Here is a 17,330-nt window from a genome sequence, read left to right as displayed (position 1 = left end):
TGAAGACATTTATAATGTAACAAAAAATTATGTTTCAAATAAATGCTTTTGAACTTTCTGTTCATCAAAGATTCCTAAAATAAAATGATTAAGCAGCACAACTGTTTTTAACATCATGTGGATGTCATATGTCCACTGGTCTTTCGTCATAAATCGCGTGTCTTTCATGTATCTGGATCTGTTCCACTCATGCCACTGTTTTTCATTTGTTGTGCTGCTGTTTTTAAATAGCAGCCCTGCTTTGGGAGGGGGTTGTGTCTGTGCCCATCGGGTGACCGGCCTGAGGTCTGTCATTGGTCTCACTCACCCCCCCCTTCATCACAGGAAGAGTTTAAAGGACATGGCCGTGGTCACGTCACCTTTGCCCTGGAAAGTTTGTACACCAGTGGACTGAGACGAAGTGTTTATGTTTATCAGCTCCTCTTGACGGTTCGACACCAAACCCAGTGAGATAATGAGGATATCCTTGATAAATAAACAGATACATTTGGGATTCGAAGATGTAATGTACTTTTCTGCTCACCCAGGCTACATTTATTTGATAAAAAATACAATAAAAACACAATTTGTCCTAAATACGTTGTTTCAGGTTTGAATATATTTTAAAATGTAATTTATTTATGTGATGCAAAAGCTGTATTTCCAGCATCATTACTCCAGTCACATGTCACATGATCACATGATCTTTCAGAAATCATTCTGATATGCTGATTTGGTGCTTCATATTTTTGTGAAAGCCATAATACATTTTATTACGAATAGAAAGTTTAAAAGAACAGCATTTATTTAAAATAGAAATCGTTTGTAACATTATAAATGTCTTTAATATCACCTTTGATCAACATAATAGATCCTTGCTGAATAAAAGTATGAATTTATAAAAAAAAAAAAAATTAAAGTTCTAACTCCTAGGAGTATTTCGAAGCATTTGCATTGACTTATAAAAGACCCATGTCGATCAGCTAATCATAGTATTTTTTATCACAGAACACCAGCGTGATGTAATCAGCATAGAGTTCTTGTATAGTATTGACACAGTAACAATCATATCTAGTGGTGTTTTATTTTAGGACTTTAACTATTGGTCGATTGCTTGTTTGACTTCCTGCTCTGTGATTGGCTGACACAGCAGGTGTGTGTGTGTGTCCAATAAGGAGCAGGAAGGAGTCGGCAGGGGTCTGAACCACGGTTGCACATAAACTCAACCCATAGTTGTTCCGACTGAACTGTTTTTACCTTCACCTGGTCATATCACCTTCCCGTTCGGCGTGACTCTGTGAGTGCGGGAAGCACATCAGTGCACACGTTTGGACGTACCTCATTCTTCTACTCTAAGGTGAAGGGTGTGTGTTTTGTGTTGAGATGGTTTACAAGCAAGATGTGTACTAGCAAAGTCAAAGAAACGATTTTATAGTACAACTGCTTTTGGAAGAATGCAGAGAGTGTAGTATTTGCTGTTTAATTCTGAATTAATAAGGATATTGATTGGTTCGTTGTGTTTTAGCTGCAAGTCTTTACAGAATTGAACTCCTTGTGGTGTTTGTATGCAGTCATGCATGAGTTTACAAGGGTTTCATGCCATGTCTGTTTTTATTCACTAAGTGAAAGCAGTTTCTCAGAATGATCTGCCCTGGGGCAGTAAGAATAGAAGTGGGTGAGAGGTTAAAGGGGTAACGCGTCCTTGCAAGGTTTAACATGAATCACATAGCTGACGGTGACTCACAGCCCTAATGCTAGCTTATTGCAAAGGAAACTTGTAGTTCATACAGTATGATTATAATGTTTAATTGGACCTGTTGAATATTCAAATCCTCAGTTTCTAGAATGAAAGTTTGTTGTCAGGTAAAAGCAAAGCATGATGTAAGCTGAATTACAGGATATATATACTATAGTATATATATATCCTCTGATAGTTTAATCAGTCAAACTATGACTCTTCATCACTGACTGTTTCCCTGCAAAGTTAATGTGTCACAGTTCACGTTGATTACCAACTGACTGATAAGATTTAATCATAGTGTTTTCCACTACATTACGAACCACTTGACAGGATTTTACAGCACAGTAATGTGCCAATAAAAGCAGATTTTATAAGACAATAAGCAAGTTGTCTGCCACACAAAAAACATTGTACTTTTCACATTGATTGAGCGTATATTTCATATTTCTTTAAAACTGTATCCCCCCCAAAAAAAAAAAATATTTCCCATAAAGAAAATTAAGCTTTTATTTGGACCATAAACATGTTTTGGTCCAACAAACACTGCTTTGCTTATATATTTTTAGTTTTTTGAAGTCCATTGGAATTACGCTATACATAAATATGGTAATATCGAAGTATTTCCCCCCCTGCACTAGGGTATAAATGCAGTAGGGTGTAATATATCCCCTGTTGTCCTCCACAGATTGAGTTCTCTGTAGTCATGCAAGCACACGAGCTGTTGAAGCAGCTGCGAATCCCTGAGCTGTCCGAGGTGAGGGACTATTTCCGCAGCCTCTCCACAAACACCCTGCTCGGCATGGGTGCGTTCACCGCCGTCACGGCGTACTGGTTCGCCACCAGACCCAAAGCCCTCAAACCGCCCTGTGACCTGTGCATGCAGTCAGTGGAGCTGCCGGTAAGACTGTACTACATTAAGATGAACTCAAAGCCTGTCATACTGCAATCAGAGATTTGATATAAAACTTTGCATTTGGTCTTTGTCGATCAGGGTGGAGAATTTGCTCGTCGAGGAGCGGTTTTAAATGGAGACCCACTCTTGAGCCATTTCTACGAGGATGCCAAGACCATATACGAGAGCTTTCAAAGGGGTCTGAGGGAGTCAAGTATGTACTGTTTGCTTTTATTTCAACATTGAAGCAATAAATAAATAATAAAGTTGGACATACTTGTGTATCTAACTTAATATAAAGATTTGTTTGTGTGATAATAAAGTAATATTTTGTAATGAAATGCTATCAACCTGGGGTAAAGTGGTAAGCTAAGCATTAAAGGGGCCATATGATGCTACATGCACTTTTACAAGCTGATGGAACTGAAATGTGTTTTGGCAGTGTGAACACAACCACCCTCAAATGACAAAAATCCACCCAGTGTATTTTTTTTTTTTTTAAATCTGCTCAAATCTTTACCCCTTTCTGAAATTGAGCTGATCTCAGATATATGTCTTTATGACATCAAACAGATAGGCCCCTCCCACAATAGTTTGATTGACAGTAGCAGTCTTACCTCAGACCCAACCTCAGTCATCATTTACTCCTTATATCTGAGCCACTGAAGACGCAGTGGATTACCTTTGTGTCCCCGATCTACAATTAATGTGTAGAGGTTCTTGCGAATCATTCGTGATCCAGCTTCACCTACAGAAGAAGTGAGTTTAAGGTTTTTTTAATGAATGTTTGCAAATCGCATATCCTAATAATGTGCTAATGAGCTAGTTTCTCGATGAATAGTTCCCTCAGAGAGCGCAGAAGAGAGGGGCGGGGTCAGCAGAGCTCATTAACATTTGCTAGAAAATAAAAAATGCTAGAAAACTGAGAGTAAAAAATGTGTTTTTAAACTACCAAGGAGAAATTTTAACCAAACCATGTTACAGACTTTTCATTAAGACCCTTAAGAATCATATCAACTTGTGTTAAATGGGCATCCTATGACCCCTTTAATATATCTTATGTTGTTGTCTCATGCTCATATATATAAAATCTAATTGGCCTATATGTGATATCTTTATATCTCCTTTCAGAAAACGGTCCCTGTCTGGGATCCAGAAAACCAAAGCAGCCATATGAATGGCTTTCATACTCGGAGGTAGGATGAGATTTCTGCTTCCATATATATTTCTGTTGCTTTTATATATATATATATATATATATATATATATATATATATATATATATATATATATATAGTACAGACCAAAAGTTTGGACACACCTTCTCATTCAAAGAGTTTTCTTTATTTTCATGACTATGAAAATTGTAGAGTCACACTGAAGGCATCAAAACTATGAATTAACGCATGTGGAGTTATATATGGAAATATATACATAACAAAAAAGTGTGAAACAACTGAAAATATGTCGTATTCTAGGTTCTTCAAAGTAGCCACCTTTTGCTTTGATTACTGCTTTGCACACTCTTGGCATTCTCTTGATGAGCTTCAAGAGGTAGTCACCTGAAATGGTCTTCCAACAGTCTTGAAGGAGTTCCCCGAGAGCTGCTTAGCACTTGTTGGCCCTTTTGCCTTCTGTCTGCGGTCCAGCTCACCCCTAAACCATCTCGATTGGGTTCAGGTCCGGTGACTGTGGAGGCCAGATCATCTGGCGCAGCACCCCATCACTCTCCTTCTTGGTCAAATAGCCCTTGATGCCTTCAGTGTGACTCGACAATTTTCATAGTCATGAAAATAAAGAAAACTCTTTGAAGGAGAAGGTGTGTCCAAACTTTTGGTCTGTACTGTATATATATATATATATATATATATATATATATATATATATATATATATATATATATATATATATATATATATATATATATATATATATATAGAGAGAGAGAGAGAGAGAGAGAGAGAGAGATATCTGTGCTTTTTGTAATTGATACATGCTTTTGTAATTATGTAAGTCTTCTGATATTTTCACTAACCTTACTAAATAAATATACAAAGAAATGTTAAAATAAATAAATAAAAATAGAAATAAATATGCAAAGAAACGTAAAAAAAGTACAAATGATTTATTATTTATACCTTTATTTCCTTATACATGTATATTTAATTTTCAAATATATATATTGTATATTTTTATATTGTATTGTATATTTAACAACTAAGATATTTGTACATTTTGACATATTTATGTTAGAAATTATTTTTCCTTTACATTTCTTATTAAATGTTATGGTTATCATTATATTTAATATATTAAATTCATATTTTGCATTAATATTTGGTAATTATGCATCTGTATTTCAACATATTTATATTTTGTATTTAGAAATAATTTTGTTATATTTCTTATTAAATTTTAAGGTTATAATTAAAAGTTAGAGTGCAGATAATTAATTAAATTCATATTATTCAATAATACTTGAATTATGCATATATAATTCAACTCAGCAGCTATAAATTCATAAACCCTTTTCCTAAAAATCATGACGTGCAGTTTGTTGTTCATAATTTTCAACACATTCAGACTGATGCTTCATAACTTTACCTTTATGTTAAAGCCATCACAGAAAACAGAAGTGTTTTAAGACAAGAGAAGACAAATGTCCTAATGCAGAACTGCCCCGTCTCTCACACTGGTGCCACACCATCCGCCCATCTTTATTTTTGAGCTTTGAAATTTATTATAACTCACATTTATGGTTGTCATAGCTCTCAGGTTAATAAGTTACCTGGTGCACTGACTCATTTCATACAAACTTAACATAACTAACATCTAGTATGTTGTAAAAACCTGTGAAGTAATTCATACAGCAAGACATTATGTTCTTTTAAAATGCCTAATCTGTGTGTCATGTAATCCGTGCATCTGATGCACACCTGTAGAGAAGCTGGATTTTGGGTTTCAGACCTCTTAAGTGCAGGTTTCTGGTAGGGTGTTGACATGGTTGTAAAGGGGTGCACTTGCACAGGTGGTCACACTTTAAAAAGCTTGTGGGAACCTGTTTAACTCAAATGTACATTCCTCACTTTGTGTCTTGTTAAGAAGCTACATAGATTGCACATGATACTGTATGCATGCACGGATAACCTTTAGCATATAAAGTTCCTAATGGCAAAAAGAAGTTCTTTGAATTGGAATTTAATTTAAACTATTTAAAGAAATAAGTTTATAGTTGATATGGACCTTTTGCTTTCATTTCTCCTTCCTTCTTGTGCACAGTGAACTGCATTTCACAAGTCGTTTATTTTCTGGTTTGGTTAAGTTATTTGTCATTTCCCCTTCGTCAGGTGATTGAGCGAGCAGAATATATGGGATCAGCATTTTTGCACATAGGACACTCGAAGAACAAAGACCCCTACATCGGCATCTTCTCTCAGAACAGACCAGAGGTCAGAGCTACTAAATATGTGATTTATTATCCAAATGCATCTTTACACTTCTTTAAATTTTGACCAGCTTTAGATCAATAATGTAATTTGTCTTAAAAGAATAGTTCACCCAAAATTTACTAAGTAGATGAGTTTGCTTCATACATATTTGAAGAAATGTAGCTTTACATCAGTTGCTCATCAATAGATCCTCAGCAATGAATGGGTGCCGTCAGAATGGAGTCCAAACAGTAAAAACAATCCACAAATAATCCACATCACTCCAGTCCATCAATTAACATCTTGTGAAGTGAAAAGCTAGTAAACAAATCCATTATTAATGCGTTTTTAACTTCAAATTGTCGCTTCCGGCCTAATAGAGTCTTCTTTACATAATGTTGCTTTCTCCAGTAAAGAAAGTCTTGTCTGAATCAGGAGAGAAATATGGGTAACACTTTACAACAAGGTTCCATTAGTTACTGTATTAACTAACATGAACAAACAATTAACAGTTCACTTATTACAGTATTTATTAATATTTGTTAAAGTTAGTTAATGAAAATACAGTTGTTCACTGTTAGTTCATGTTAATTCCAGTGCATTAACTTATGTTAACATGCACAACTTTGGATTAGTAAATGTTAACATTAACTAAGATTAATAAATGCTGTAGAAGTATTGTTCATTCTTAGTTCATGTTATCTAAAGTAGTTGAATAATGTCAACTAATGAACCTTATGGTAAAGTGTTACCGAAATATGCACAGATCAGAAACCGTTTATAAGTGAAAACAAGCCAAAACAGTTCTAAAGCAACATGGCAGTGGATTTTGATGTGAGAGGCAACAGGTGATGGACTTTTTTACTCAAGGAAGCATTATTATGGATTATAGAAGCAACAGTTTAAAGCTAAAAACGGATTAATGATGGATTTGTTTTTTGTCTGACGGCACCCATTCACTGCAGAGGATCCACTAGTGAGCGAGTGATGTAATTTCTCCATTTCTACAAATCCTTTTATATATATATATATATATATATATATATATATATATATATATATGAAAATTCTTTTTTCTCATCTATTAACACAAGTTTTTCTATGACCAATCGCAGATAGAAAAAAAATGTTTTTAAAGCGTTATTTGCAATTCCGTTTGGTGATGGTGCAGATATGACACTTCACTTTTTAAAAGATAAAAATTATACAAATTAATACATTTAAATTTAGATTGAAATGTCTCCTGTCTTGAGTTTCTGCTCTATGTGGGACTCTAAATGCGTGACTCACAGATTACGATGAACAAATGCGTGTGTTTCCTTAATGTGCATTGTGCAGGTCTTCTATATTTTTTGATATTGCAAATATTTTGTCACTAATGTGAGAAATCTTTCTTCAGTGGACGATTTCAGAGCTGGCCTGCTACACTTACTCTCTGATATCAGTTCCTCTGTATGACACCTTGGGCACAGAAGCAATAGGCTACATCCTCGAAAAAGGTATGTCAGCTTTATCTTAAGAGAGTTTATTTACATTAAGTTTGCTGTTTATTAGTCATTGATTTAGTATGCATGCATATATGTGTCTTACAGGATGTCCCTGTTGTCTTTTCAGTGGTGTTTGCTAGGCTAGGTATTAGATTTAGGGATGCTTAACTTTATGTGTTCGGTATGAAGATCAAGAGGATGTTTTTTATTTTTATTTTATTTTTTTATTGTATCATGTTTTGTGTGTGTTGCAGCCTGCATCTCTACTGTCGTATGTGATGTACCCGAGAAGGCTCAGCTGCTGTTGGACTGTGTTTCGGGCAAACCGCACACAGTCAAAACCCTGATCCTCATCGAAAACTTTGACGCTGATTTAGTTAGCAGAGCACAGCAGTGCGGCATCGACATCATCAGTCTAAGAGACACAGAGGTGAATACACCGCAGATTGTGTGCTCAAATCTTTGCATGACCCCAGGGAATGCGGTCGATGCGTGTGTTTGTGTCTGGTGGGGTTTGTTTGTCTTGCTGTGACCCGGATCATGGATCAGCTGTGCTAACTGGGTGACCTGCAACACTGAACGCTTGCCCTCAGAGCACACTGACACTTCAGCTGCTATTTATAGATAGTCCTTCAAACCTACTAACTTAATGTTTTCTAAAAGTATTATGTTACAGTAATGGAATTTGTGTGAATATCATATTTGTGTACCATAGTATTTACTTCAAAGAATACCATAGAGTAACATATCTAAAAAAAAAGCATTTCAGGAGTGGTTTTATGTAGATCATCATAATTGAGAAATTACTTATGATTACATGGCAAAACATTTGACATTGTTTAGATCTATTGTTTTACTTATTTTTAATAGTTTTTAAAAGTTTTATTCGTTTTACACCAGGGTTCCCAAAAAGTTTTTGGTCAGCTGAACCCTTCTGGCGTAAATTCTCAGGAGTTTTTAAAATAAATAAATAAATATACAGAATATATACAGAATATATATATATATATATATATATATATATATTTATTTATTTATTTATTTATTTATATTAATAACAAGTTAATTATGAATATTGATAAATTATTGATTAATATTGTTAAATTATTAATACTAATAATTTAACAACATATTTGCATGTTCTCTGTTCTTTGATGACGGTTACTGGTCACATAACATGCAGGTAAACAAATATATTTGTAAAAATAATTTTAAAATGTAGTATTTTTTGAGCGTTAATTTTGATTTGATTTGTATTTTATTTATAACATATTTAGGATTTAATAAGGTTGTTGTTTTTTTGTATGTTTATTTTAATATTATTTATATATTTTAATATACATTTTTATGATTTAATTTGCCTAAGTGTTTTTATTTAGATATTTAATTTAATATTACATTTGACATTTTATGATCAATAATTTTTGTTTAATATTCTGTGTTTATTATAAAACATCATTTTTATGATTTAATTAAATTTCTTAAAGTGTTTTTTATTTTTTTGTATTATTTGTTTTGACATTGTTTTTTTATTTTTTATTTTTAGCTTTAAATTATGTATTTATTTGAATTGTTTTGACATTTTTATGTTTACATATTATTTTGTTTTGTTTAATATGATGTATTTTAATACTACATTTTCATGATTTAAATTGCTTAAGTTTATTTAAAAAATATTGTTATTATTATTATTATTGCTTAAAGTATTTATATGAATTATTTTACATTTTTATTGTGAACCTCCTACTTTACTACACTATAAACTTTCTGAGTTTGATGTGCTTTATTGGCTGTACTTGTGATTGCTTTTATTCTGCAATTCAGTCTTTACTGCAAACACAAACCTCATTCACGCCTCCAGTTTCTTCCTCTTTCACTGAGCTTCCTCTGTCTCCATCATTTATTGAAAAAGGTTTTCCTTCCTTTACAGAATATTGGCAAGGCTCATCGACAGCATCCTGTGGTTAGTACAGTTGTTCCTTTTTCAGTTTGCCAGTGTATGTAATATTTCATAACTATAAAAGGATTGTTTCTGTAAGAAGTCTTTGCATGCTACTGTATTTATTATCATTATTATTCATTCTTAATATGTATCCACTATATTTGCAGCCCCCGCAGCCTGATGACTTGGCTATTATTTGTTTTACAAGTGGAACCACAGGTATGATGTTTTTATTGGTCACCTCGCTCTAGGCACTAGTAACGCTAAGATCAGGAGAGCATGCATGAATCGATGTCAGTGTGTACAGTTGGCTTCAGTGCGACGTAATGTCCTTTAAATAAAGTTGTCTGCCAGATGTCTCTTGTAACAGTCCAAATTCTTGTTTGTAATATGAATTTGAAAGAGGATTTCAGATGACGTGAATTGAGTGTTATGATAGACACAACGTTGCTCATTTGTTTTCTCACAGGAAACCCTAAAGGAGCGATGCTCACCCACAGAAACATAGTGTCTAATTCTTCGGCCTTCATCTATGTCACAAAGGTCAATAAAGTCTCAAATCGCACAACTTCAGATGCATTATCAAGCAGAATGCACATTTTCACTGTTTAGGAGCATCTTTTAGTTGCGTTATATTTTCATGACAGTTAAGCACATTTCATCCTGTTGTGAAAGATCCTGTTGTGCATAATTAGTTTATTATTGCAATAGTAATATATTTCTTTAATAATTACATTTTTTATTAATAATTCATAATAAGATAAAATACTTTTTAATCTGAATAATATTAATATGAATCATTTTTTATTAAGATTTTCACATTTTTACAGTACAATTTGTTTGTACAATTTTTAATCACTCTTTGTCTGAAAAAAAAACACTTTCTTTTTGCATTATATGTTCATGACCGCACATTTCATCCCCGATTATTAATACTGTAATGAGAAAAGAATGCTAATTTACATTGTGTGAAATGTTGAAATAAGTGTATTTGTATTTGCATTTGAATTGTATAAATTATAATTTAATCATTTATTTTAGAATTAAATGTAGTAATTTATTTTATTGTTACATTAAAACAATATTTTAGAATCAATCGTTGATTTACATTTGAACAAAGTGATGCACCAGAGAGACTAGACCTGTAATACGTTACTGTTCTCATAATATTTAGGATAAAAGCATCAGCTAAATGACTAGTTAGCAAGATTCACATTTGGTTTCACCTCTTGTCTTGCAGCCCTCTTGCCCCATTGGTCCTCAGGACGTGCACATCTCCTACCTGCCCCTGGCACACATGTTTGAGAGAGTCGTACAGGTCTGTGCAGGGTGCTTTTAAGTTATTTGGGCATTCTTTTCAATAAGCACATTATTTAGGGTTTTAAAATCGTTCACCTCATGACTGTTGATGTCCACTGACGCTGTTTCCACACTCTCAGGGTCTGATTCTGGTGCACGGCGCACGTATCGGATACTTCCAGGGTGACATCCGAGTTCTGATGGATGACCTCACGACCCTGAAGCCCACCGTATTTCCTGTGGTTCCTCGTCTGCTGAACCGCATGTTTGACAAGGTGAGCATACATTGATACATCAGAGCCTGTAAACCTGCGAGTGATCACAGAAACTAGATTAAACCTGCAGCAAACAGGAATGTTTAAATCAGATTTAAATCATTTACATTTAAAATACATGCGTTTTAGTAAATGCTGCTCCACACAAACTCCAACTCTGCAAGTGCTGTGAGTTTGGGTTGCTTATATTGTGCATTTGAAAATGCAGCACGCGCCAATTATCTTCCCAAATTTGTATAAAAATTTGTTATATATAATATATATATAACTTAAGTCTTAAGAGAAGCTTTAATCTCTCCCAGCGGTTTCCCACCAAAATAATAGCTCTATAGTTTAACATTTGAAAGCAAAGAAATTAAGAGTGCCATCAAAGTTAATATGGTAATTATTTTAGTAAAATTCAATTTATTATTTGTAATATTATAAAATACTCATTTTGTTTAGTAGTACTAGTAGTAGTATTTAATTTTATTATTCAAATATGAATAATAATTTTGTCATTAATAATAATAATAATAATAATAATAAATAGCCCCATTTTATAGTCCTGTAGTTTTAATTCAGTTGTAATATATTTATTGATTGATTTAATTAGTGTAATTAAAATAATAATACAATTAAATATAAAAAAATATATATATATATATATATATATTTACAGCACAATAGTAGTACTGGATTACTAATATAGTTCTTTATTGATTTAAAAAACGTATTTTGAATATTATTATTATTAAAAGATTACTTCACCTCCAGAATAAAAATCTCCTGATAACTTACTCACCCCATGTCATCCAAGATGTTTGTGTCTTTCTGTCTTCAGTCGCAAAGAAATTAAGATTTTTGAAGAAAAGATTCCAGGTTCAATCTGTTGATCCTCATTGAAGTCTATTATATAGAGAAAAAACCTGGAATCTTTTCCTCAAAAACCCTAATTTCTTTGCGACTGAAGACAGAAAGACACAAACATCTTGGATGACATGGGGTGAGTGAGTTATCAGTAGATTTTGTATTCTGAAAGTGAACTTATCCTTTAATAATGTATCATTATTTGTTCTAGTAGTAGTAGTAGTATTGCCCGGTATTATTCATATTGAATGAGAAAAAAAAGTCCTATTCCTTTTTGTCCTTACAACATGAAATATGTGATAGTTAATAATAACTGCATTACTGTATGATCTTTCACCTCATTCATGTTTTTCCTCTCGTAGTGTTTTTATGTGTGGGATGCTCTAGTAGTAATGTAGTGAAACCCTCTCGCAGATCTACGGACAGGCCAACAGTCCCCTGAAGAGACGCATCCTGGAGTTTGCGTTCAGGAGGAAAGAGAACGAGATGAAGAGCGGGATCATGAGGAGGGACAGTGTGTGGGACAAGATCATCTTCAAGAAAGTGCAGGTGATTACTGACCTGAGATTGTGCTGACAAAATTCGAAACGGTTGTAGGGCTAAAAGCCGGTATGTTTGGAGTAGTAATGGGTCTGTGCTGCCCCCTGCAGGCCAGTGTTGGAGGTCACGTTAGAATGATGTTGACTGGAGCGGCACCCATTTCAGCACCTGTTCTCACCTTCTTGCGAGCTGCATTGGGCTGCCAGGTACAGTTTGATTACTTTAACGCATACATTTAGACATATTTCATCATATTCCTTCTGGTTGTGAAATAAATGTATTTTCCTTGCAGTTTTATGAAGGATACGGTCAGACTGAATGCACTGCCGGCAGCACAACTACACTACCAGGAGACTGGACTGCTGGTAACACACACACACACACACACACACACACACACAGATGCATGTGCAATTATTAACACACCTGTATGTTAATTCTGACTGTTTTATGGGGTCGTTGCAGGTCATGTCGGAGCTCCTCTGCCCTGTAATGACATCAAACTAGTGGATGTGGCAGAGATGAACTATTATGCTGCTAAAGGCGAGGGAGAGGTGTGTGCGTCTGTGTTGTTTTAATATAAATGAGATACTATTGTAATTAATTTTTGTAGTCATGTTATTATATGTACAGACCATGAATATGTTATTCCTTCAATTTTTTATATGGATATGTATTTGAAAATGTAGACATTATATACTATGACTTAAATATACTGTATACTTAATTTTTATATTAAGTATAGTCTAAATAAGAAGTGTTTTTAAATAAACTGTTTTAATATATTGTGGTGGAAAGAGGTAATGTGAGAAATAAATTCAAAATGTTGCAGTTGTATGAAGTTTCTTGTTAATGCTTTGGAAAAGTTTACAAATTATATATAAAAAAGAGAGACATTATTATAGTTTTGGTTAATATTTTGGGGTATATTTTATTTTTATGTATTCTATTTTCGATTTTAATTTGAAAGTTTTTTAATTATTTATTTATTTATTTATTTTTTTTTTAACTAATAATTTATTAGTTTTAGTTTGTTTAGTTTTGGTTATTTTAGTACTTAAAATTAAAAACAAAATTTTTTTTGTGTCATTGTCAAAAAATAGTAATCTAAAAAAAAAATAGTTTTATTAGGTTTATTTTGTTTCAAATTATACGCATATATATATATATATATATTTTTTTTTTTTTCATGGTGTTAGTATTAGTTAACACTTATAACCTTGATGTGTGTGTGTTATTAGTTGTGTGTTTGCATGTGGTCTTTCACACATTTCACAAGTTCTTGTGTTGTTTCTGGCAGGTTTGTGTGAGGGGTCCCAATGTTTTTAAGGGGTATCTGAAAGACCCTGAGAAGACGAAGGAAGCTTTTGATGATGATGGTTGGGTTCACACAGGAGACATCGGCAAGTGGATGCCGGTAAGAACAGTTTAATAGATAACCCTCATTCTGTCTGTGTTCACAGGCAATTTAAAATAACGGTTTTATATCTGAATGTATATATAAATCTAAAATGTAATTTATTCCTGTGATGCAAAGCTGAATTTTCAGCATCATTCCTTCAGTCTTCAGTGTCACATCATTCTTCAGTAAGAAGAGAGATGATGCACATAAACCTGCACATATACACTCAACCACCACACCATTTCTGTTTTTCAGAATGGCACTCTGACGATTGTGGACCGTAAGAAGCACATTTTTAAGCTGGCTCAGGGTGAATACATCGCTCCAGAGAAGATCGAGAACATTTACATCAGGAGCGAAGCTGTGGCGCAGGCTTTCGTTCATGGAGACTGTCTGCAGGTGAGGAGAGAGAAAACAACACACAGATGGAGGCAGAAGAAGTATTTGTTATTTCTTGTACTCTCATTTTCTCCACAGGCCTGTCTGGTAGCCATCATTGTGCCTGATCCAGACTTTCTTCCCGCCTGGGCCAAGAAGAGAGGCATAGAGGGCTCATATGAAGAGCTTGGCAAAAATAAGGTGAAGACAGATCTCACATGTGCATTTTGGCCACTTCCACACTTTTCGGAGAGTTGCATGCATTGGTGTATTTGGGTCTAAGATTTAAGTATCTAACAAACCACCAAGTTTCATGTGAATAATGTGTTTTCAGGATGTGAAGAAAGCCATTCTTGAGGATATTGTCAAATTGGGTAAAGAAAGTGGCCTGAAGTCTTTTGAACAGGTGAGGTTTGCCTGATAAAATATAAAAAAAATATTAAGGTTTAAATGTAAGATTTACTGTATGTTTTTGCATTATTGCATATAACATTTCCATTTATTTGTATTACACAGTTTCAACTAAACTAAAACACTTAATATGCGCTGCATATTTGTCAATGATACATAAATGAAACTGTTAAGAAACAAGTAAGATTTCTGCACTCCAAACAGTCGTGGTATAGTTTATTATTAATTATTTGCATCGGATTTTATACAAATAATCATATTTTTAAAATGCATTTTTTTTAAAGGACTTTGAATTATTTTCATTGCATATATTTATTTAAGAAGTATAGGCATTTTCAGTATCATATTATGTTTATCAGTTTATGTGTAATGCAAATGGATGGAAATTGCAAATGCAGTTCAAATACATAAACCCCAAATTTAAGACTAAATATTTATGAGTGCATTGAAATTCACCTGAGAAGTGAGTTATTAAACAATGACTGCTTTTTCATTATCTTCACTTCTCAGGTGAAGGACATTGTTCTTCACACAGAGATGTTCTCCATCCAAAACGGCCTCCTGACGCCCACCCTGAAAGCCAAACGCACTGATCTCAGGAGCCACTTCAGGAGACAGATCGATGAGCTTTACTCCAACATCAAAATGTAAACCAGAGAAAGTGCCTCAGATATTACAGAGTTACAGAGCTGATATGAGTCCCATGACTGAATAGAGCTGATCCAACATTGCTTGTTGTCAACAGACATATCATCAGTTTTATGTGCCTTTCAGAATATGATGATATACTCTAGATCAGCTGTTACTCGAAGCTTCATCTCTCTGCTTCAGCTTTAAAGATTCCACCCCAGGAATTGGTCCTTACATTTTGACACCATTATTTTTGCCTTTAACTATTTTAAGAGAAAGGGAAGAGAAATACAAGAGCAAAAACAGTTATTAAAGACAAAATAATGTTCCTCTTTAATTTAAGTGTAATTATTATAACCAAGTATGCTGTTCTGCTTAAATTTGCTGAAAATTTACTCATCCTCACTCCAAGATGTTGAAGAGTTTGTTTCTTCATCAGATTTGGAGAAATTTTGCATTGCATCACTTGCTCACCAATGGATCCTCTGCAGTGAATGGGTGCCGTCAGAATGAGAGTCCAAACAGCTGATAACAACATCACAATTATCCACAAGGAATCCACACTACTCCAGTCCATCAGTTAACAAAAGTTAAATCTGTTTGGACTCTCATTCTGATGGCACCCATTCACTGCAGAAAATTCATTGGTGAGCAAGTGATTTAATGCTAAATTTCTCCAGATCTGTTCCCATGAAGAAATAAACTCATCTTGGATGACCTGAGTGTGAGTACATTTTTTTTAGCAAACTATTCCTTTTATGTAGCAAAGTTTGTGGCCTTTATATAAAATATATAAATTGAACTACTGCTTCAGCGGCGTTGACTTCAGTATCTTGCAATGATCTCACATTGTGTATGTGTGTGTTTGGGAAATATTATGTACAGTCTCAGGGAAAAAATGTGGCTTTTAAATGGACATCGGCTGAAATTACAAAAAATTATACATTTTTACAGTATTTTTTTTTTTACTGTACCTCACAATCAACGCAAAGGGTGAAGCACACACTCCACACTAGATTTAGAGTGGGAAATATTTCAATATTTGGTCTTCCAGATATTTTAATATTCTGAAGCTTTTCCTGGAATATTTATTAACAGAACATAAAAAAAAGCAGGAAAGTTTTGTATTTTAGGAAAATTACTGTTATTGGTCCTTGATTCAAGAAACGCAAGCAAAGTGGATTTGTTCGGTTCAGTTTTCAGTATAATTCTGTATAAAACTTATTCTAAAGCAGCTTTACAAAATATAAAACCATTGCTATTTAAATTGTATAAAAGCTGCTTACTTGCAACAGGCTCTGTGTAAATGGTTCATAAATCTGTTTTTATGAATGATTTACTCAGTTTTACTTGTGTTTCATGAATAAGGTCTGTTGAGTTTAAACACAGCCTGCGTGATTACAGTATGTACCTATATAAGCCATATGCTGTTTATATGATGCTTTCTTCATCTTAAATGTTAACTTTAAGACAGCTTACATTCTTAGCACAAACAACAACTATTGTGTTGCTTATTTATGTGAGGCTTTGAATGGCAGGTGTTTTAAGCTGTAATATTATGGATGTGATGTGTCTCGTATCATTATGCTGTAACAGCATAGCAGAATACAGGAGCTTTCCACATGTGTCCTCGTGTTTCATTGATGGTTGCTGCTTCATGTTCATTGTAATTGTGTGTTTATTATGCACAGGTTGTTTTTATTGTTTGTTTTAGTCTAGATTTATCTTGTGTGTGAAATGACATGTAAGCCAAATCATCTGTTGTGTGTGTGAGAAACAAAAGTGCACTCTTAAAATGACTCACTTGTACTCAAACACATTATCATGACAGTAAAGATACATGTAAATTCCATCTAAGAGATGTACATGATTAAAATTAAATATGATTTATGGATGATGAAGAGTTGGTTAAAGCATTTTTTTTTCAGGGCTATGAAAATTAAATTGTAGGTTTGTTTCATATAAATAGTCATGTGACAAAAAACATTTATTTCCAATTTATAGTTTCTGTTACAACTGCATGGGAAAGAATCAATTATTTAGTGAATATATTGACTATTAATTAAATATTAATTGA

General features: G+C 33.6%; 1 protein-coding gene across 1 annotated transcript; it reads left to right on the top strand.

Annotated features, from left to right (window-relative positions):
* The first annotated feature begins 1,184 nt into the window (after nucleotides 1-1,184).
* Nucleotides 1,185-15,556, top strand: LOC132113935 (long-chain-fatty-acid--CoA ligase 1-like). The gene is made up of 21 exons (XM_059521994.1): nucleotides 1,185-1,336; nucleotides 2,406-2,618; nucleotides 2,712-2,826; nucleotides 3,744-3,808; nucleotides 5,960-6,061; nucleotides 7,440-7,539; nucleotides 7,782-7,957; nucleotides 9,458-9,490; nucleotides 9,637-9,688; nucleotides 9,939-10,012; nucleotides 10,710-10,787; nucleotides 10,909-11,043; nucleotides 12,307-12,441; nucleotides 12,543-12,638; nucleotides 12,725-12,797; nucleotides 12,898-12,986; nucleotides 13,733-13,849; nucleotides 14,090-14,233; nucleotides 14,312-14,413; nucleotides 14,547-14,618; nucleotides 15,134-15,556. The coding sequence occupies exons 2-21, from the start codon at nucleotides 2,424-2,426 to the stop codon at nucleotides 15,272-15,274; spliced, it is 2,094 nt and encodes a 697-aa protein (XP_059377977.1). The 5' UTR covers nucleotides 1,185-1,336; nucleotides 2,406-2,423; the 3' UTR covers nucleotides 15,275-15,556.
* Nucleotides 15,557-17,330: the final 1,774 nt, after the last annotated feature.

Source organism: Carassius carassius, chromosome 33 (genome assembly GCF_963082965.1).
Source record: "Carassius carassius chromosome 33, fCarCar2.1, whole genome shotgun sequence".
NCBI classification, from domain to species: Eukaryota; Metazoa; Chordata; class Actinopteri; order Cypriniformes; family Cyprinidae; genus Carassius; species Carassius carassius.
Note: the sequence above shows the minus strand (reverse complement) of the source record. Positions and strands in the feature narration are given on the sequence as shown.

What these genes read in the sequence shown, in the direction of transcription:
- LOC132113935 (XM_059521994.1), top strand. Translation starts at nt 2,424, where the DNA reads ATGCAAGCACACGAGCTGTTGAAGCAGCTGCGAATCCCTGAGCTGTCC. An exon ending in AATGGCTTTCATACTCGGAG is followed by an intron (nt 3,809 to 5,959) that starts GTAGGATGAGAT and finishes CCCCTTCGTCAG; the next exon opens with GTGATTGAGCGAGCAGAATA. An exon ending in TCATCTTCAAGAAAGTGCAG is followed by an intron (nt 12,442 to 12,542) that starts GTGATTACTGAC and finishes TGCCCCCTGCAG; the next exon opens with GCCAGTGTTGGAGGTCACGT.